This window comes from Eleginops maclovinus, chromosome 10 (assembly GCF_036324505.1).
Source record: "Eleginops maclovinus isolate JMC-PN-2008 ecotype Puerto Natales chromosome 10, JC_Emac_rtc_rv5, whole genome shotgun sequence".
NCBI lineage: Eukaryota > Metazoa > Chordata > Actinopteri > Perciformes > Eleginopidae > Eleginops > Eleginops maclovinus.
In genome coordinates, this window is record NC_086358.1 from 19,514,572 (window position 1) to 19,535,985 (window position 21,414).

A 21,414-nucleotide genomic window follows, 5' to 3' on the forward strand; every position below is an offset into this window, starting at 1 on the left:
GTTAACCTTCCCCACTACATAAGCCTTATTGTATTGGGATATTTTTTTATCAAGTAGAAGACCAGATCAAGAAGTGGCATACCGTCAAAATAAAAGCATAGAATATGTCAGTTATTAAAACACTTTTGTAAACCAAATGTGGTTTAATTGTAGGCCTGAAAAAACTAAAACATTATAAAAGTTATAAAGCAGAACCGGACACTCATGGCCAATGTAACTCTGATCCATAACAGACTCTATAAAGGTGTGTGATCATCGTCGTGGACAAACAACAGCTGAGTCGATGGGCTGCTGCCATGGCAACGACCAGAGCGTCAACATGTCCTCGGGGTCGACACGTCGTGAGAAGAAAGAGCTAGCTAAAGTAAAGGATGAAACGCTACAGGTAATAAATGAACATGTATGTTAGGTGTTTAATTATTCGACATAACTAACGCATGTTTTCTCATTCTCCTCAGAAAGAGGAGCCAGTGTTCCTGAAGTGGCACGCGCAGACACAGCAGCAGGTCCACGAGCTGCTGAAGAAAACTCCGGAAGAACTTCAGCTGTAAGTATCGTCAGAAACCGAGCTAACGCTAGCTTAGCAACATGGTAAACATATCGGGTTAACACTGAGCTAAGTGTGGGCTATTTAGCACATACAACTGCTGCCACTGTCTGTGTCGTCGCTAATGGGACAGAACATTTAGAGGAATTACTTTCATTATATCAAAATGATATGACTGTAATGCCCGAGGTGTTATGACTTCTAAGACACCCTGGTGTTTACAAAAGCTCAGGAACTGAACTACTTTTGGAGTGTTTAGGACAGGCAGCTAGAACTTCCGCACACTGCGCATGATCGCTACACTAAAGTCCATGGTTCAACGTCTAACTGAGCAGTGTTGGAAGAAGTACTCCATTACTTAAGCAAAAGTACAAATACTGTGGTCTAAGAATACGTCATTGCAAGTTTAAGACCTGATTTAAATTGTGTAGTTTAGTAGAAGAACAAAAGTATCAGTAATCAAATATACTTAAACAACAAAATGTACTCATTCTGGAAAATGGCCCAGTTCAGAATAAGTACAAAAAGTATTATAAGCTAAATGTACTTTAAATATCCAAATAGAAGTACTTGTCACACAGAAAGGATCTTTCACAGTATTTTATGATAATGGTTATAATCCTATTTTTATACAAGTAAGAGCATTTTAGTGTAATGGTTTTTCAATGTTTGCTAAATATAAAAATGGGAAATACTGTGTAGATTAATATACGTGAGTAAATGTACTTAGCTACTTTCCACAACTGTACGTGAGTATAATGGTGGTCAAGGGTTGTGGTTATAGTGTTTGTGATAAACAGTTGCAGTCCTGAAGGCTAACATGTGGTTAAGTAATCTAATATTAATTGTAAATCTCTTTCATTAGAATGCGTGCATCATTTCATTTATGTGTACGATTTTATTGTAGAATGCAAACTCTTCTTTGATTTCTAAAACTGAGAAATTCACCAAAGAAAGTTAAACACACTGAGATGACCTCAGTACCTCTCTATGACCCTGATGATTTATTAACACTTTGTTAACTTTCTTGGCATAATTACTGTGCAGTGTAATAGTGTTGATCTGTGTCTGCTCCGTGTTGTCTGTAGTGAGCTGAAGGAGATTCTGGGCTTCAGGAATCATCAGGTGTGTATGAAGGAAGCTGCCCTGCTGGATTACTATGTGTGTGGCTTCTGGTGGGCCAGGGAGGCTAACTTCGACCCTCCTCAGACTTCCTTCACCATGGCTGTGCTTTACATGCTGCTGGAAAACATCAGAGGTGAGGAGGACACAGACAAAGAGATAACAGGCAAACAATACTTGTCAAGCACCACATTCTAGTTTAGGAAAAATAATCTACAGCCACATCATGGTTAGTTCAAAGTCTGCTGCACTATTACTATGTGTTCATGATTTTATACAATTCTTCCTCACCTTTCAGAGATTTAATTTGTATTCTTATATTTTAATTTACTTTATGTGGCATTAATGCAGAAAAGGAAGTTATGTAAGTGCATTATACAACCACTTATCTTATCAAATACATCAGAACTGCAGCATTAATCTGTGCTTTATTGTCATATTGCAGAGAAGCAGATGTCTTTGGTGGAGAACATGCTGGAGTTAGCTAAGGCCTTAGGTGCTGCCAACCAATGCTCAACTTCAGAGGAAGACACCGTACCACTTCTGACCAGAGAAGAAGCGACCGCACTCATAAATTACATTAGAAACAGGCCAGTGGAATCTTTATACCGCTCTAGCATTCACAGATTAAATCTAGATTTTTAAGCTTTGAGTTTAAATCATTCAGAATCACCGGAAAGGATACAAATGCAAAACAAATCTAAATCCTATCCAGCATGGGTTTTCTGTGATCACATAAAACGTCTCCTTTCATTTGAACCATCCAGGTCCCATGTAGGTTAGGGTAGGTTACACTACATTAACCAACAAACTTAAGTCCCATTTTGGACACAGGGACCCCATTTTCCCTGTTAATGGCCCAATCATTAGCCCCATACTGTGGTCATATTACTTTGAACACACAGGTGACATACACTAGGCAGGATTAGGCAGTTGAACCCTAGAATCTGATCATAATATCAGGAATATATTTCTAAGTTTATGATGTTTTTATGGTTCTTTTATAAACACTTGAAATAATTATAGCAGGTGTCCTGTGGTTTTATTGTATGCTTCCAGATATACTGTATGATGTTTGTGGAATAGCTCTGCGTTCCCTTTGACTGAAGTGTTTAATAATTCAAAGTGACACACCTGACCCTGTGTATTCTGTTTGCTGCAGTTTGTTTCAGAAATACACACTCTACCAGCTTCTCTTCTCCTCATCCAGAGAGGAGCTGCTCACAGGCGTGGAGGTGAGGCATTGTGTGTGTGTGTGTGTGTGTGTGTGTGTGTGTGTGTGTGTGTGTGTGTGTGTGTGTGTGTGTGTGTGTGTGTGTGTGTGTGTGTGTGTGTGTGTGTGTGTGTGTGTGTGTGTGTGTGTGTGTGTGTGTGCATTTTAATAATATTTGATGCTGTTTTCCAGAGGAACGTTGAGGTGTTCAGCTGTCAGGATGGTTTCACCCCGATGGAGGAAGGCATCCCCTCTCACCTCCTCTCCCAATAAATGGCTCTGTGGCATTATCTGTATATAAGGATGGAGAGATGGCATGAGCAATCCTAATCATACCCACTTTTTGTCCTCAGTTTTAATATATTTTACATAATCCACATCGTCTCACATATAATAATTACTATATATGTGTTATGAAGTAGGCCCAGTTGTATTCAACAACGACACAGAAGGTTTTACATTTTAAGGTCTGCCTTTCATTTTTACATGCTTCACAACTGATGGTTACCTGTTCACACAACATTAAAACAATTAAAAGAAGTTGCTTCATATGTTGTTTGTCATGACAGGCATTGCATATTGGCTTCTGCTTTCCTTTGTGTCTGTAGTAAAAACATCAAACATTATTTTCCTGTACAACAAAAGAAAAGCTTAAAGATAACACTTTTTTTTATTATACAGCCTTTCATACGTGTAAAAAGCCAAAGAAATGAAGGAGCAGAAAATGTGTTTCGGCTCCATACTGGCCCTCGAACCACCTCAGTGGAAAGGGTTTAGTAAATGAGAAAAGGGTGGTCCCGCAGATATGCCTTTAAAATGACCTCAAAACAATATGTGTGTTACATACAAAACTGAAGTCAGGACATGGTTTGCGTAGCTAAGCATAAAGACTGGAAGAAGTAGGAAGAGCTAGCCTGGCTCCGTCAGTTAAATAAAATACAACAACACCTCTAAAGCTGCCCAAACTGAAATGTAAAGTAGACCTTGCGACTGTTGCAGAAAAATTCTAATTCTTTCAAATTCAGAAAAAGATCTCATTTAAATGTTGAATATAGATATGGTAAAGACGTTGGATGTTATCTTAGAAAACTGTACAGACATACCACAGATGCAGTGCGTATTAATAATGCAGACAAGAATGCATGAATTTCAGATGGGATTTAGCATCTATGAATAATGCAAAGGCTTATATCTGAAGATGAAATGATTGTATTCTATAAACTATACAGCCATTTCAGAAATGTAATGTGTCAGTATGTCAGCCTGCAGGGTAGATGTTAAATTCACAAAAAATATATGTCTGATATCATCTCTAAAGTTGAACTCCGATGGGTGAGCAGTACACTCCTGTTTGTCCCGAGTGTATCTGCGGAATTCTAGATTATAAATAAAAGTGCTTTCAGCCTTCCATCAAGCATGAAAGTTTGAGGGGGACATCTGTTTTTAGCCAGTCACAGATTGCTTGTGCTGTTCCTGTTTGCTTCCCTTACTACTCTCCTTTAGTGTAATAATAATCCCTACATGTTTTATTTAGGAAGCTTTTATCAAGGCAAAATCTCCAACTGCGGTGATAGGATGGCTCAGATATGAAAAGCTTTCTGTGTGAGAGGGGGGAAGACATCTGAGTTTACATGTGGCTCCCAAATGCAGAGGACCAATTTCACTGTGTGTGCTCTGCTGTGTGCATGTATGTGACAATAAAGAGGGTTTCATCCTCCGATTCTATCTATCATTGGAGAGAGGACTGGCCCCATCAGTGGGTTGGAACAGCTTTATTTTGAAATATACAGTGGCATAATAAATTAAACTCTGCTGTAGGGCCGTTAGTATTGCAACTACATTATGTTGATAATAAACTGAGTGAAGTGAGGACAGGGGATACTTCAATGGTATATTGAAATATAATTGATCAAAGTTTAGTACACTCACTGGTTTCATCTTAAAATCATTTGGTATCATACAGCATGCACACAAAGTGTGTCAATGAAAAATGTTATATTTATGTGTAAGTAAGCAAAACATGCTTGTCTGATTCACTCTTAATAAGAATCTATCTGTTATTTGAGGAGATTTCTCGCTCAAAACCACCAACGCTAATCCCAATGTGGAGCTAGAGAGAAACACCAGCAGGAGTCATCCTCTGTGGATCATGAATGTCTTTTCAAATGTAACTTCTATTCAATCCAATAGTTGTTGAGATTCTGTAGTTAGACAGTAGCCTGGCTAAAAACAGACAAGTATTTGTTATATCATTTAAAATAATCAGTATGTTAATCCATAATGGAAATTGGGAAGTTCAGAATGTTGTGGAACTGCATGAATTAGTTTGGAGACTTCATTGTTAAAATGTACATACTTGCTCTGATAAATAGGACTTAAAGCAGTTTAGCGTGGTTCCTTTAATGCTAATTGAATGTTCCAGTCTATGCAATGTCATGGTCAATGGTTTTGAATGTAGAAGATGAGTTTGCATATTCTATATATTTGTACACATTGTCAATAAAACCTATGAAAATAACAAACCCCATTTCAAACAGACTCTGAATACTTTCCAACAAGCTTACATTAGTATACTAAAAGTTATTTATTTTACATTTTTTAGGCCAGCTTTGCAAAACAAGCTGTCCAGATTTACATATTTTAGAAAGCGGACATTGTGAATGGGTAAGCAAGGATGTGTAGCAGACACAAAGCCACTTTCTCCATCAGTAGTTGTGTGTGTGTCCACCAGCTGAATATAATCTCAGAACTGGCTTTAGCTCAGTTTGGGTTCCATCAACTTCTTAGAGACAGACGGTATACCTTAAGCTGTGCTATCAGCAACTAGTCTCTTAACAGTACCTGTGCAGTGCTGAGTGAACCCAACATTACTGTGCAGCTGTCAAACTAAACCCATGATCTGAAAGAGGATCCCAGATCAAAGGTTGTTTTTTTTTCTTTTAAGGGCTCAGCAGTCTTTTGGTGGTTTTAAAATAAGACTTTAACCCCACTTTATCCTCTCCCATCCCATGATCTGTGTCTGATGTTTGAGTGTGTATGAATAATTGTGAAATGTGTTCTGCCCTCTTGTGGCAATATCACACATTTCAGAAACACAGATTTTCATTACAGGTTTTACAGATCATTACAGGTGCTCCTGTCATGTGAGGAATCCTAACAGCGATATATGCCTGAATAAATCAGTGGATTGAAAATGAGTTAAGAAATGGGAAATAAATAAATAGTCAGCATAATGAAAGGTCCAGTCAGGGGCATAGCACAAAACTCCGGGCCCCATAAGCTGTCTTTGTGGGCCCCCTTCATCTCTTCGATCCATGTCTCTCATGAATCGTTTGAAATGTATTTACAAATGATTAAGCCAACAACTGTACACGTGAATCTGTAGTGGTTATTAGGGTATAGTTAGTAGTAATAATACACATTTCAACCCTCTTCAAACCTAGCGTACAATTACTTTACTCTGGTTGAATGAGGTTTGCTTGGAGTATCATGCTTAAGAGAACATTCTTGATGTTTGTTTAAATATTTATCTTTCCCATGGTATAAGAAAAAGCTAAAAAGGAAAAAAAAGGGTTCCAATCACTACATAGAGAAAGTGATGAACATGAGTTTTTTGAGGTAAATCAACTTTCCAGAACGAACACTTGAATAGCCCTTATTTATATCATTAAATCATAAAAGATGTCAGATGCTCTAAAAGCTGAAACCAGAGAGTGATTTCCCCTCCTGCATTCATGTGACGGAGCTGAGACCAGCGGCTGGCAGGCGGGGCTTAAGCATAACGAAACAAATCCTAGTGCAGGGGAGGACTAGTAAACCATTTTCCTCCTTTTGTTAGGGGTGAGAGGGGCCCCAGACAGCCTTCACCATTTGGTTTTGCATACAAAATTCAATCACTCAACTGATTTTATTGAGCTAGTTTAATTTGAGTTATGACACTATCTACAAAATAAAATGTGCAAACAAACATTAACTCCATGCCATTCAAGGGCTCTCCCCCCATCTGGGCCCTGGGTAGTCAGTCCCACCCACTACGACGCCCTTGCACTGAAAAAAAGGGGAACGTGGGGTTGTTCAATAGAATAGAAGGATGCACATACATGCACACAGCAGAGCACACACAGTGAAATGTGTCCTCTGCATTTAACCCATCCTAGTACTAGGAGCAGTGGGCAGCTATTGTGGAGCGCCCGGGGAGCAATGGGGATGTCCGGTGCCTTGCTCAAGGGCACCACAGCAGGGCCTAGGAGTTGAACTGGGACCTCTCCAAGTAGCAGTCCACTTTCCATATGTTTTCAAGTCTGTTCAGGGATGAATTGTTCACTCCATTGTTATGTTATTGTTTTCTATGGCAATTATGTTAAAGCTTTTTGTTGTAAACAAAGGAGTAAGCTGGTACTGTTCTCAGGAGTTCTCTACAAGGTAAACATTGGGCTATTATTGAAACACCAGATGGTATATAATAAAAAAGGATGTGAACAGCCCTGTTTTTTGTTTAATAGCTTGACCACACTGAGAAGCTAGAGGGCTTTTAATGTAACTCGAAAAAAACATTATCGGGTCAGACACGAGCAGATCAGACAAGCTTCAAAGTACTGAAAACTGACCAAATGTTCTTGTAAAACACAGAACACCATAACATGTAGTTTAAACAAAATATTCATGCTGGTTACGGCTGTGTGTATTCACTGTTACTTTTCTCTCCAGTTTCTCTGCCCAGGTGTGCTGCGTTGCTGCAACGAAGTTCAGACGAGGTCAAAAGCTCCAGTTCATATAAGGGAGAGGCCTCTGTGCGTGGGGACTGCTGTTGCTCGGTCTCTCCTCCTAAGATGCATCTTTGAACATTTCACGTTCATGTTGATTGTAATAATTCTTAAGGATTTGATGATTTTAAGCTGTGTTATGATGTTGTATTTTGGGTCAGTGGTGGAATTGTGTTAGCCCCATAGGGTCACCTTTAGGGTGGGGCGTAACACATTACATTACATGTCACTTGTGAGAAACTTTTATCCAAAGCGACTTACATTCTGTACTGTGGACATTCCCCACAGGAGCAATTTTGGGGTGAGGTGTCTTGCCCAGGGTCACAACCACATGCTGACTACAGTGGGACTTTAACCAGCCTCCAATATATAAAAATGCTAAAATTAACATTTAAAAGTAATGTTGGTGAAACATAGGCTAAATGAATATCCCTAACATTAAAAGCAAATATTCAAATAATCAGAAAATGTAGTATTTCCTTAACATGAAATAATTCCTTCTACAATTATTTAAAACATTTTTTTGCACGTTAAATTTAAAACGCACAAACCCGTACTCTTAATGGAAATACATTGCAATACTACTAGTGTGCATTCACAGAAATAATGATCCCTCTTGGTAAAATAAAGGACGAAATGAATAAATACAAACAAATATAACAGCATAAATTACATACAATAAATACAACAATAAAAAAAATTAAAATAATAATAAATAAATGACGATCAAGATTAAAAGACCAACTTAAAGGGAATGTCCCTAATAAATCATAAAATAAATGTTATGAATAAAACTCTATAGAATAAATAAAACAATATCAAAATAAATACATAATAAGGATTTAAAGACCATTTGAATTTGGGTCACTACTAAAGAGCTGCTTCTAAAAATATGTGCTTTCATCTGTTTAAAAATGGTCATTGGGTCCAGTTATCAATGAGTCACACGCTCCATTTCAACTATTCATTTGTACTTTGTATTAACTATTCATTAGACCGATCCATCCAGTGACTCCATTACCCTCTGTCTCAATGTAAATGTATTCCTTATCCTCTCAGGCATTATGAATGTTGTTTATACGACTGAGAGATGGCTCTCTATAATAATTCATCCCTCAATAACAGCACTACATAAATACATTACTGTACCTCTGACTGACTTGAGTGTGATGTTGTAATGATATGTGTGGGGGTAGGAGAAAATAGATAAGCGTTCAAAATTGATAAAAGTGTCATTGTGTCAGATATGGGGGGAATAGAGTCACATATTTTTGATAAACATGATGTATCAGCAGATCAGGTGAGTGTGAGTCAGTTTACTGGATCAATTTGTTTCTGCTGTATTGTCCTGAAGATGCTCGGGTACTTATTGTAATGTCACAAAATAACACAATCTATAATAAATACACAGGGACATTCGACTCGGAGGAAGAGGATCACACATGTATTTGGCCAGTTATTGCATTAATGTTAAACTGTGCATTTGTCTAAATTGTTTCATGAAAGCAAAAAAAAAAAGAGTTGTGTTGTTATCTAAATCTGCAATCACAGTTTAAGTACATGTCTTTAGATACAAGGTGCAGCACTGGTCACCTTTCTTGCAAAATAAGAAAACAAAATAAAGGTTGGTATCACAAAGGTCTTTAGGTCTGCAGAGGTCTAGCTTAACATACCCCACCCACTGACCCTTACATGTTGAACTATCTAATAACCAGAGATAACAAACCGTGTTGAAACAGCAGGTTGGTTTGGTTAGTCCTCCCTGAACAGCTTTACTTAGGCCTAGCAGTAGAGACAACCCATAATCCTCCAGCAGACACACCTGTAGAGGAGAGTATAAAGAGCCTGGACTGAAGTGAGTCAAACATCAAGCTCCAAGCAGTCTCTCCACAGCAGCTCCACAGCAGCTCCAGACCTAAAGATGAATCCCTCCGTCGGCCTGCTCCTGCTGCTCCTGCTCGGCCTCTCTCAGGCACATCCTCTCATGGAGGAAGGAAGTGGAGAAGAGGTCCAGGTGGACGAACAAGACGACATCGACATCACTACCAGGATCCTGACCTCCAACAACGCGACCGATGAGATACTGCTGGAAGGAGACCTGCTGGTTCCCAAAACTAGAAACGCCATGACGTGCTGGTCCCAGAGCTGCCTGTGGAAGAAAGCCTCCAACGGCCTGGTGATGATCCCCTTCACTGTGAGCCGGGAGTTCTCCAGCTGGGAGAGGCAGAAGATGGACTACGCTATGAACGCCTTCCACAGCAGCACCTGCCTCCGCTTCGTGCCCCGTCAGAACGAGTACGACTACATCAGCATCGAGAACAAAGCCGGGTGTTTCTCCGCTCTGGGGAAAACGGGGGGCCGACAGGTGCTGTCTCTCAACAAGCAGGGCTGCCTCTACCACGGCATCATCCAGCACGAGATCAACCACGCTCTGGGCTTCCAGCACGAGCAGACCAGAAGCGACCGCGACTATTACGTCAGGATCAACTGGGAGAACATCAACCCGCAAATGGCCTACAACTTCTACAAGCAGGCCACCAACAACCTTAACACCCCCTACGACTACTCCTCCATTATGCACTACGGAAAGAGCGCCTTCTCCATCCAGCACGGCAGGGACGCCATCACCCCTATCCCCAACCCCAACGTGCAGATCGGCCAGAGGAGGGGCATGTCCTATTGGGACATCTCCAGGATCAACTTGCTGTACGGCTGCTAAAAACCTCATTTTCAAACCTTCTACACCTAAATGTATCATTCACCTTTCAAGTCCTGTGACATCATTATGTCCCTCATGTCCAAAATACTATAATATAATGCAACCTCAATAAAAATAAAGTTGATGAGCAGCAATTACTTGTCTCCATTCCCTCATTTGATTCCACCTTTTCATCAATACCTTAGATATACTGAGCTTAATCTCTTCCAATCTAAATCCTACATTGTATGATCTCTTAATAAAAAGATAACATTAGGCTACCGGGGACCAGGGAACAGCACAGGGACCCAGCACCCCCCAGGCCTCTGCCGCCCAATGGACAAATACCTAAATCGATATCACAAATGTTACATTTGTCTCAGTGGACTTTACAGTTTGTACAAATATGAATACGAATAGATGATGCTCGAGTCCTCACTAACACTGACAGAGTGGATCACATCAGTCCAGTTCTGAGGTCTTTACACCGGCTTCCTGTTTGTCAGAGAATTGATTTCAAAGTTCTCCTACTGGTTTATAAAGCACTGAATGGTTTAGGCCCAAAATACATTTCCAATCTCCTGCTGCATTATGAACCATCCAGAACTCTCAGGTCTTCTGGGACGGGTCTGCTTTCTGTCCCCAGAGTCAGAACTAAACATGGAGAAGCAGCGTTCAGTTATTAGGCTCCAAATATCTGGAACAAACTCCCAGAAAACTTTTAGCATAACAAGCTTGGAATATACCCTTCCTGTTTCCACTTACTATCAGCAATCTGAGGCTTCTGTTTTAAGGAATGAGCTGCAATGCTTTTTGTCACAACACAAATAAAACCCTATGGAAAGCTTTGCTGTAGGCTGTTTTTTTTCCTTAAAGCATATTGAAGTTTGAAGCATAATTGACCTAATAATATACTGTACCTCACCTCGAGTGAGGGGCACCACCCTTTAGTATATCTTTGTCTATGTGGCCCCCAGTGAAAAAAGTTTGGACAGCCCTGTCTTAGAGTCATAGTAAACTATAATGCATTCACAGGTTTGTATTTTTTACAATGTTATACAATCGTCTTGGATGTGTTTTTTAATAATGTATTTTCTGAGAAATGTGTGTTTCTATTCGTATCAAGATGACAGTTTAAAACCGGCTCATGCTTCATCGTTTTTGTACTTTGAAACGCAAATCAGAGCTGGAATTCGCCTTGTAGACTACTGTAATTGGTCTTAGAACTAGACTCACTTATAAACTCTAACTTGTCTTTTGGAGACTGAATGGGACATCATGAGTTCCTTCCCTTAGCTTCCAGGTCATGTGGCTTCTGCCGGTTTTTAGAGAAGATACAAATTGGAATATATTATTCTTTATTAAAGCTGTTAAATGTAAGAAGAAATGTCTGTCAAGAGAAGTCTGACATCAAAAAGCATTAACACCAGAGAAAACAGAAACCCTAAATATAACGCTTCTAACCGTGTAATGTTTTCTGTATGAGCACACACTGACCTCACATCATTGCCTCATCATGTATTTATCTGGCAAAGCTGTCCAGGCGCTCAGAGATGGAGGCCCAGTATGATAGCCAGGCATCCAGACTGCAGATACATAATATAACATGGACTCTCCATATCAGAGTGCTCCATTAACAATTCAACTAGTTTCAGAATTTCTGTGAGCAACAAACAGCAGAAGACTGAGGACGACTTTTGTCTTTGTGGCTGGAGGGTTTCTGTGTCCATGTTTGATGAAGTGTATAAAGTACAAAGAAACTGTCTTAACAATAGTAAACAAATTCATCATTAATGAAATAACATTTCAAATTCATGACATTTTTTGTTAATTGGCCATTCCATACTTTATGTTCAACCCATTCTTTGAAGTATATCATTCTATTTGCTAGCTATAATGTTTTGCGTAGAGACTTACCGTACTGGGATGATGAATTATTTAACTGACATTTGTTTCAATCTTATATTAAGCTCAAACCCGATCAACAAACAGACTTGTTGCTCAGTAATGATCATACTGGTAAACATACTCACAGTTTTCCTTTAGTTTAAGTTCTCTCTTGTTCCCTCACTTTACATGTTGTTCCCTTGAACATTTATCATACTGTACTGGTACATTCAAATAGCATGTTTTTGTTACAATTATTGTGACTTAATATCGATAAAACAGGGAACAATCAAACTGTGTGTTTCAGGAAATAGTCTGAAGCATTAAATAAACTTTAAAATGGTTAAATCAGTCAAAAACAGAGAGCATCCAGCCCCAGGTTGCTCACGCGTCTTAGAATGCAGCTGCTCACATCTCTCCACACCAAATCAGCCGGGCCGGTAAGATACCTTTGCAGAAACTGCATTCTAAAAGTGGCTGTTCCGCTGGCAAGGTGGACAAGGCCCTGTCCCACCTCCTCTCTAGCTAAAAACAGCACCCCCTGTGGCACCCAGTGTAGCCCATCCCAAAAGAAATCTACCAATCTCTTTTGTATTTGGGCCAGTAGGCCTGAGGGAGGGTCTACACAGGTAAGGCGGTGCCACAGTTGGGATGCCACAAGGTTGTTTAAAACCAACACTCTACCTTTAAAAGACATCTGCGGGAGCAGCCACTTCCATTTGGACAGTTTTTCCTCAATCTTCTCTGTGACGTTCTCCCAGTTCTTCTGACTATATTTGTGTTCCCTACAAACACCCCCAGGTACTTTATGCCATCTCTTTCCCATGTCATGCTCTGGGGAAGAACTGGGAGACCGCCACGCTACTCACTGACAGTGAGGGCCTCACTCTTCTTCCAATTGACCCTCGCTGCCGATGCTGAACTAAAATCTGTCACAGTATTGATTAAAATGTCTGCATTCTTCTGGTCACTTATAAAAACAATGATGTTGTCCGCATACGCAGATAAAACCGTGTTTCCATTAAAACCAGGTAAAAACAGCCATTGCAATTTGGAGCGTATTTTGCAAAGGAGGGGTTCTAGGGAGAGTGCATAGAGCATCCCAGACAGAGCACAGCCCGACCGGACCCCTCCGCACACTCTAAAAGGAGCACACAGCCCACCTTGAACTTCAGCACACTCTCAATCTTATTGTACAACACCTTGATCTTAGCTTTGAAACCAGCGCTGAACCCAAATTTCTCCATTACTTTCCAGAGGAAGCTGTGCTCAACGCGGTCAAAGGCCTTTTCCTGATCTAGAGAAATCAGACCAGTATTAACGCCCAATGAGCTGGAGACCTCCAAAACATCTCGAATTAGGTGAACATTGTCCACCATGGACCTGCCGGGCACACAATAGGTCTGGTCCCGATGGATGACCTGCTCAATAGCCCTCCATAGCCTGGTGGCCAAAGCCTTGGACAGAAGCTTGTCATCCACACACAGCAAAGACACAGGGCGCCAGTTTTTGATGTCCTGCAAGTTCCCTTTTTTTGGCAGCAGCGTGATCACCGCTCTGCTGCAGGACATTGGCATAGAGCCAGAGGCCAGACTCATTAAAAAAGTCTAAAAGATCATGTGACAAGACGTCCCAATACGCTTTAAAAAACTCTACCGAGAGGCCGTCGATACCAGGAGCTCGCCGTCCCTGCATGCCTTGCAGTGCGGCCTGCAACTCCTGCACCGTTAACGGCGCTGTGAGCTGTGAGTTGGCCTTCTCAGAGACCTGAGGTAGTTCCGCACAAAACTCCTCTGAGAGCGTTTCGTCCTCATTATACTCACTTGTGTAGAGGGTGGAATAAAAACTCACAGCTCGCCTCCTGATCTGGCTTGGCTCTGTTAATTCCTGCCCTGTGTCTGACAGCAGTGAGTGGATTACCCCCTTCTGTCCATTCTTTTTTCTCCATGCCGAAGAAGAAGCTAGTGGGAGCATCCATCTCATTTATGCTTAAAAATCGGGACCTGACCAGTGCACCCTGAACTTTAAGCAGGCTGGCTAGAGACATCTTTTTCTCTTTGAGGATTTCAATATATCCTCGATCTCCTGTGGACTCGCTTATTGTTTCTAGTTCCACTGTATCACTCTCCAGGTCTTTCATAGATCTGATGATACTGTGTGACATTGAGGGTGTGCTGTTGGGCAAGCATTCTCATCTCAGTCTTACCATGGTCCCACCACTGCCTATGACTGCTAAACTCTCCTTTCCTCTGTCTAAAAACACTCCAGAAATAAGTAAGGGCCTCTTTAAAATGTTTATCAAATGTTAAAACCGAATTAAAATGCCAATAAGCACTTCTCTGTAAAACATTTCTAATAAAAACATTACATAAAAGCAAAGGGTGATCTGTAAAACCAGCAGGGAGTATACTGCACATTTTAAAAGTATTAAAATGATGCTTAAAGCAATAAATGCGATCTAGTCTGGCTGATGAAATCCTATTCTCTCGGATGTGGGACCAGGTGTACTGCCTGTTGTCTGTGTGCATCCTTCTCCATACATCCACCAGGCCGTGGGAGTTGACCAGCTGCCTCAGAGCATGCTGGGATGCTGGATGTGGCTCTGCATGGTTGCGATCTAAAGATACATTTTCCGTACAATTAAAATCCCCACCCAAGAATTAAAAATCCTCCGTGGCACAGCCGTTTAAAACCTCATTCACTTTTTGTAAAAACAGCTTCCTCTCTGCACCGTTTGTTGGAGCATACACATTCATAAAAACAGCCGTAAAAAGGTCAAACCTTGCTTTTATTAAAAGCAACCTCCCCTTGATAAACTGCTCGACCTCCGGTGAGACAGGATTAAAAGACTTGAGAGAGAAGGAAGCCCACCCCTACACTGAGAGAGGTGCTGTGGCTTAAAATGACTTCCCCTCCCACTCTTTCTTTCAGTCATTCTCATTAAAAATCTCCTGTAAAAAAAGCACCTCGACATGTTTTATACTTGCTGTTTGATAAATTAAAGCCCTCTTTCTTAGCTCTCTGGCTCCATTGACATTTAAGCTTCCCACTCTAAAAGTGTCCATTGTGAGTGATGTGCATACAATACTAAAAACAAATAAGTTAATTAAAACACACATATGGGATTTTAACTTCATTGCTGCTTATTTGTTTCCTTACTTTATACACAAGTTTTTTTTAATCTCCGAAACTTCTTGTTCAATGAAGCCAGTCTCCTCTTTTTGGATTGGATGGAGTTTGGCAGAGCAACAAAAAACGGCCAAATCAGGGAAATACTCTTCTACAACTACCCCATGCTGGTTCTTTGTCTGGAGTAGATAGTTTTTAATCATTTCATCTTTGTAGATCTTTTCCTTTTGACTGTCACTGAAACCTATCACGTCACTGCCGTCCGACACACATTCCCCACTCTCATCCCTTTGCCCTTGCTCTCTTCCTTTCTTGCTCTCACTCACCACTTTGCTGCTTTTTGCAACAGTTGATACATGTTTTCTTTTTATTCTGGGTTTAGTTGCAATCTTTTCTTTTGCTATCGCTGTTGCCGCCTCTTCATCCTCCATCTCAGCAACCTCCACCTGCTCACCCGATGTTTTCTTCTCTCCTGTTTTCACCATATGCATTTTCCATATGTTCTTCCTGTGTTTTACTGACTTCACCTGTCTCTACAATTTTTTCGATTTTTTTTTCTGTGCTTTGTTCACCATTTTATTTTTTATTTTTCTCCTCCAACCTGATTTTCTTCACCTCTTCCCAAAACCACCTCCTCCCTTTCGTGAACATCTTTACCATCACCAGGGACAGATTATGAGTCCGTGGGCTCCTGGGCCCAGACGACGAGACCAGGCCCTCCCCCCCCCCCCCCAAACACACACGCCGCATCTGCACACAACCCAACTCCGCACTCACGCACAAATCAGCAGCGGTACAAAGGTTGCGCTAAAAATACATTTTAATTTATGAAACATCACTTTTGAACAATTCACTCACACAGAAGTTATGATCTGAAACCTTTGTGTGTTTGTGTGAAGCAGGCTAAAAAGTATTAAATAGGCTATCATTAAACGCATCTCTTCCGGACTTTCGACGATTCATTGACAATGGCATTAAAGTCCAATGACTTGGTCAGCTCACTCTCGATAGCCATCTTAATTAATTTTTTATCCGACCCAGGAGAGAGAATGATCGCTCACCTTTGCAGTTGAGGAATAACCGAAGCGCAACATACACGTTCGGAAACATAGACTCAAGGGCATAATCCAAAATTAGTCTGAGCAGTCCTTTTGGGCTTGTATCATCCCCAGCCTTGATGAATGACCTCAGTTGGATTAGTTCGCCTAAACATTCATCCATATCAGATGGGTAGGCAGATGCCAGAACACTGGCCTTCTGCGTCACAGAGGCATCCGATTCAGTCTTTTCGAAGAAAAGCGCACTTAACAAGTCATACCAGTCCCTGTATGCCTCCAGACGGTGTCTGAGGCTCTGTGTGAGTGTGTCGATGGCAACATTGAAAGTCTCTATTTGAAATGTGCGTTTTCCCCCGAGCTCAAAACCCTCTTCTGCTGTTTCATCAGCAAAGGCCTTGCGTCTCTTTCGACGACAAAGGTCAATCTTGTACACCTGGCTGACACCAGTCACACTCAAGGCAGCCCTCTCAAATTTGTTAAAAAGATCCCTCTGTGCAGCAACGAAATCACGTAGTGAGTCCAGCGCACTCAAGTGAGACATCGCTGCGCTGCAAAATAGCGCTAGTTGCATGGAATCGTGACAATATTGTATCCCAAAACGTGGCCATGAACGCAATCTCCAATGTCTCAAACTGCTTACAGAGTGAACATGCTTTTGAACGTGTCTCCCTTTTTTCATCCATATCTGTGGAAAAAAGCTTTACCCTTTCGTGCAACTGCTGGTAATTTTGCCACAATGCCTATGTTGACTCCGCTCGGTAGCTCCAGCGTGTGCTAGAGAGGGATTTCAAAGTAAGCTCTATTTGAGCGTTAGAATCTCCAAATACTTTGCCCCAGCGATGCGTAGAGGCAGCGGCGAATTTGTACAGAGACTGCAAAAAATCAAAATAATTGCCAACCGCATCGCTACAGCCCTCAATACTGTTCACTCCGACCACGTTTAAAGAATGGGCTGCACATGGGACATAGTGAATCATTGGATTCTTTTTTAGGTAGGCTTGCAATCCACTATATTTTCCACTCATATTGCTCGCATTATCATACGACTGTCCACGACAGTTTGCAAGATCTAGACCACGTTGATGCACCATTAAAATAACACAATCAGCTAAGCTTCCTCCTCTGTGACTATTGATGGGCTCAAATCCAACAAAGCGTCCCAAGAACTTGATAACGGAGACAACTCTCCTGAGGTATGATCCTGGTCTTCTTGTTGTACCGGGCGGCGTATCCAGCCAGCTCCAGGATCTCAGCAGTCAAGTACTCCAGCACAGCGGCCAGGTACACCTGGGCTCCGGCACCAACACGCTGGGCGTAGTTACACTTCCTCAGATGCCTGTGCACACGGCTGACAGGGAACTGGAGCCCGGCATGGGAGGAGCGAGTCTTTGCTTTCGCCCTGGTCTTTGCTGCACCTTTTCCGCAGCCAGACATTTTCAATCACGGTACTCTTCGAGACGAAGAAGAAAGAGAATAGAGAAAGATGGCGCCGAGGATGGCTGCCGTGTCTCAAGCTCCTCACCAACTCCACATCTTAGTGTTTTTATTGTTTTACTTTGTTGGTTGTTTTAAACTTTTTTTTGCAACATGCAATCATCCAATATGATAGAGAACAACTTTTACACATCAGCTGTTGGACAGCAATAATCCACGACGACCTGCAAACAATGGAGAGTCTCTGTGTTTACCTGCTGGAGCTCTACTTGTGGAGCGCAGGAGGAAGAGACCACGAGGTTCCCGGGCCGGGGTCCTGGTCAGGCTGAGGAAACGTGAAAACAGGCCTCCTCTACCGAGTTTACTTCTGGCAAATGTCCAATCCCTGGATAATAAGCTGGACGAACTCCGTAGCAGGGTGGCATTTCAACGGGACATTAAGACCTGTAATGTTTTGGTTTTCATGGAGACTTGGCTCGACTCCACGATACCGGACGCCGCCATTGCTCCACACGGATTCTCCATTCATCGCCAGGACCGGACAATAAACTCAGGGAAGAGCAAGGGAGGAGGTGTGTGCTTCATGATTAACAACAAGTGGTGCTCAGATGTGGAAATAATTTCTTCGGACTGTTCTCCCAGCCTAGAGCACATCATGATCGGATGGGTGTTTGTTGAAGCGGGTTCCGGTTGTTCACTTCTTGGGCAGCAGCACAGCCTGGATGTTGGGCAGCACGCCTCCCTGAGCGATGGTCACTTCTCCCAGCAGCTTGGTGAGCTCCTCGTCGTGGCAGACGGCGAGCTGCAGGTGGCGGGGTATGATCCTGGTCTTCTTGTTGTACCTGGCGGCGTATCCAGCCAGCTCCAGGATCTCAGCAGTCAAGTACTCCAGCACAGCGGCCAGGTACACCGGGGCTCCGGCACCAACACCCTGGGCGTAGTTACCCTTCCTCAGATGCCTGTGCACACGGCTGACGGGGAACTGGAGCCCGGCACGGGAGGAGCGAGTCTTTGCTTTCGCCCTGGTCTCTGCTGCACATTTTCAATCACGGTACTCTTCGAGACGAAGAAGAAAGAGAACAGAGCAAGATTGCGCCGAGGATGGCTGCCGTGTCTCATGCTACTCACCAACTCAACATCTTACACATTCCACAGGAAATCCAGGTATGCACTCCGGAGAGCTATTAGCAGTGCAAAAAGACAAAACAGGGTCAAGGTGGAGTCGAACTACAAGGGCTCCAACGCCAGAAATATGTGGTCTGGACTAAAAACAATAACAGACTACAAAAGGACAACGAGTGGTGCTGAGGAAGTGTCTGCATCTCTCCCAGATGAACTGGACACATTTTATGCACGCTTTGAGAGGCCCCGGGGTGTGGAGGCACAGAAGGCCCAGGATCCCTGCTCACTGGTTTTAACCAGTGCAGATGTGTGTAGATCTCTGAAAAGGATCAACGCACACAGGGCTCCTGGACCTGATGGCATCCCTGGCCGTGCTCTCAAGGTGTGTGCAGTTCAGCTGGCAGATGTGTTCACAGTAATTTTCAATAGGTCACTGCTCCAGTCTGTAGTCCCCACATGCTTTAAAGAGTCCATCATTGTCCCTGTCCCCAAAAAGACAAAACCCATCTGCCTCAATGACTACCGCCCAGTTGCACTCACCTCCATCATCATGAAGTGCTTTGAGCGGTTAGTCAAACCTTTTATCACCTCCTCCCTCCCTGACTCACTGGACCCCCTGCAGTTTGCCTACAGAGCAAACAGGTCCACGGATGATGCCATCTCCCTCACCCTCCACACTGCCCTCTCCCACCTGGACTGGAGGAACACTTATGTGAGAATGCTGTTCATTGACTACAGTTCAGCATTCAACACCATTGTGCCCTCCAAGCTCATCATTAAGCTCAGGGACCTTGGGCTCAACAGCGCCCTCTGTGACTGGATCATGAGCTTCCTGATGGGCAGATCCCAGGCAGTGCGGATGGGGAACATCATATCCTCCACCTTGACCCTCAACACCGGAGCCCGTCAGGGTTGTGTGCTCAGCCCTCTCCTCTACTCCCTGTTCACGCACGACTTCGTGGCCACACACAGCTCCAACACCATCATCCAGTTTGCTGACGACACGACTGTCATCGGCCTGATCACAGACGGTGACGAGATGGCGTACAGAGAGGAGGTCAGAGCCCTGACATCTTGGTGCCAGGACAACAACCTCCATCTCAACGCCAGCAAAACAAAGGAGCTGATTGTAGACTACAGGAAGAGGCAGAGAGAGGCACACATACCCATCACCATCGACGGGACTCCTGTGGAGAGAGTCAGCAGCTTCAGGTTCCTCGGGGTAAACATCAGTGAGGACCTGACATGGACACATCACACCAGGGTCATATCCAAGACGGCTCGACAGCGGCTCTTCTTCCTCCGCAGGCTGCGGAAGTTCAACATGGACTCCAGGATACTCTGCAACTTCTATAGGTGCACCATCGAGAGTATCCTGACTGGCTGCATCACCGCCTGGTCTGGCAGTTGCACCGCCCTCAAACGTAAGACTCTACAGAGGGTGGTGAAAACTGCTCAGCACATCACCAGGACGGAGCTGCCATCCATGGAGGACCTCTACACACTCAAAGAAATAACTTGTAGAATTTACTTAATAAAATCCTTGTAAGTATTTGCACTCAAACTTTCTAAGTAAATTTTAATCCTGTTATATCAAGTATAACGTCGCTGTCCGATGAAAACCTCGTATGTCCATTTTTGCCGATTTTGAGATTTTACGATGGATACAATGTCCAGGTTCATTTCCGTATACAGTATGCGTCGCGTACCTAAGTGACCAATGAAAAGTTGTGAAATCATGTCATCTGATTTTCAAGTATATCCATTTGGTGTCAAAGCTGTCAATCACGCCGCGTATCTCCCGCTCTGTGGAGCCATCTCAGCTGTCTTGTGTCATCTCATTAGCGTCTCTGGAAGCGCATCATCGGGTAGCTGAATAACACTTTGAATGTAAGGTATTTCGTTTTTTTGTCAACTGTACTCAAGTTTAATCTAGTTGCAATATATTCACAACTGTTATTTACCGGTAGGCCTAAATTATCTAGATTAAGTAATTGTCATCTAATTAAGTAATTGTCATCTAATATTTTTATTGTGAACCTGGCTGACGAACGTAAGATAATAACTAAGCTCTCCACAGTTGCTATTTTATAATTCCACCTGTAGTAGCAGTAGTGAGCCTAATTAGTCGTGCTTGAATCACCTGAAGAAGAAAAGGGAATAAACAGGAACGGGCTAACTGGAGTTTAGTGAAATGGCAGCTTCATTTTTCATTTTCTTTTCTGCAATACAGTGCCAAATAAATATCATTTTGATGATAGCCTGGTGAGACAATAGCTTTCCTTTACAGTGGGCCTAACTTTATCGCTAGAAAAAGTTTTCCCCTTGTCGCCTGAGACGTAGGTCTAGGAGTGGAGGAGTGACGTTAGACCTACCGTAATTCGTTTTTTTTGGCACGGTAGGTCTCGTTACAACCTCTGTCTAGCTTGTTAGCGTACTGA

At 42.5% G+C, this 21,414-nt stretch overlaps 3 protein-coding genes across 3 annotated transcripts; 2 read left to right on the plus strand and 1 right to left on the minus strand.

Annotated features, from left to right (window-relative positions):
• The first annotated feature begins 286 nt into the window (after positions 1-286).
• cabcoco1 (ciliary associated calcium binding coiled-coil 1) lies at positions 287-3,422 on the plus strand. Its single transcript, XM_063893475.1, has 6 exons — positions 287-385; positions 459-547; positions 1,636-1,805; positions 2,115-2,259; positions 2,832-2,904; positions 3,075-3,422. Exons 1-6 carry the CDS (start codon positions 320-322, stop codon positions 3,153-3,155), a joined length of 624 nt encoding a protein of 207 aa, XP_063749545.1. The 5' UTR covers positions 287-319; the 3' UTR covers positions 3,156-3,422.
• Positions 3,423-9,566: 6,144 nt separating this feature from the next.
• Positions 9,567-10,364, plus strand: LOC134870893 (high choriolytic enzyme 1-like). The gene has a single exon (XM_063893398.1). It carries the CDS (start codon positions 9,567-9,569, stop codon positions 10,362-10,364), a length of 798 nt encoding a protein of 265 aa, XP_063749468.1.
• Positions 10,365-18,545: 8,181 nt separating this feature from the next.
• LOC134871119 (histone H2AX-like) lies at positions 18,546-18,999 on the minus strand. Its single transcript, XM_063893717.1, has 2 exons — positions 18,996-18,999; positions 18,546-18,883 (listed from the first exon to the last, which is right to left on the minus strand). The coding sequence occupies exons 1-2, from the start codon at positions 18,997-18,999 to the stop codon at positions 18,546-18,548; spliced, it is 342 nt and encodes a 113-aa protein (XP_063749787.1).
• Positions 19,000-21,414: the final 2,415 nt, after the last annotated feature.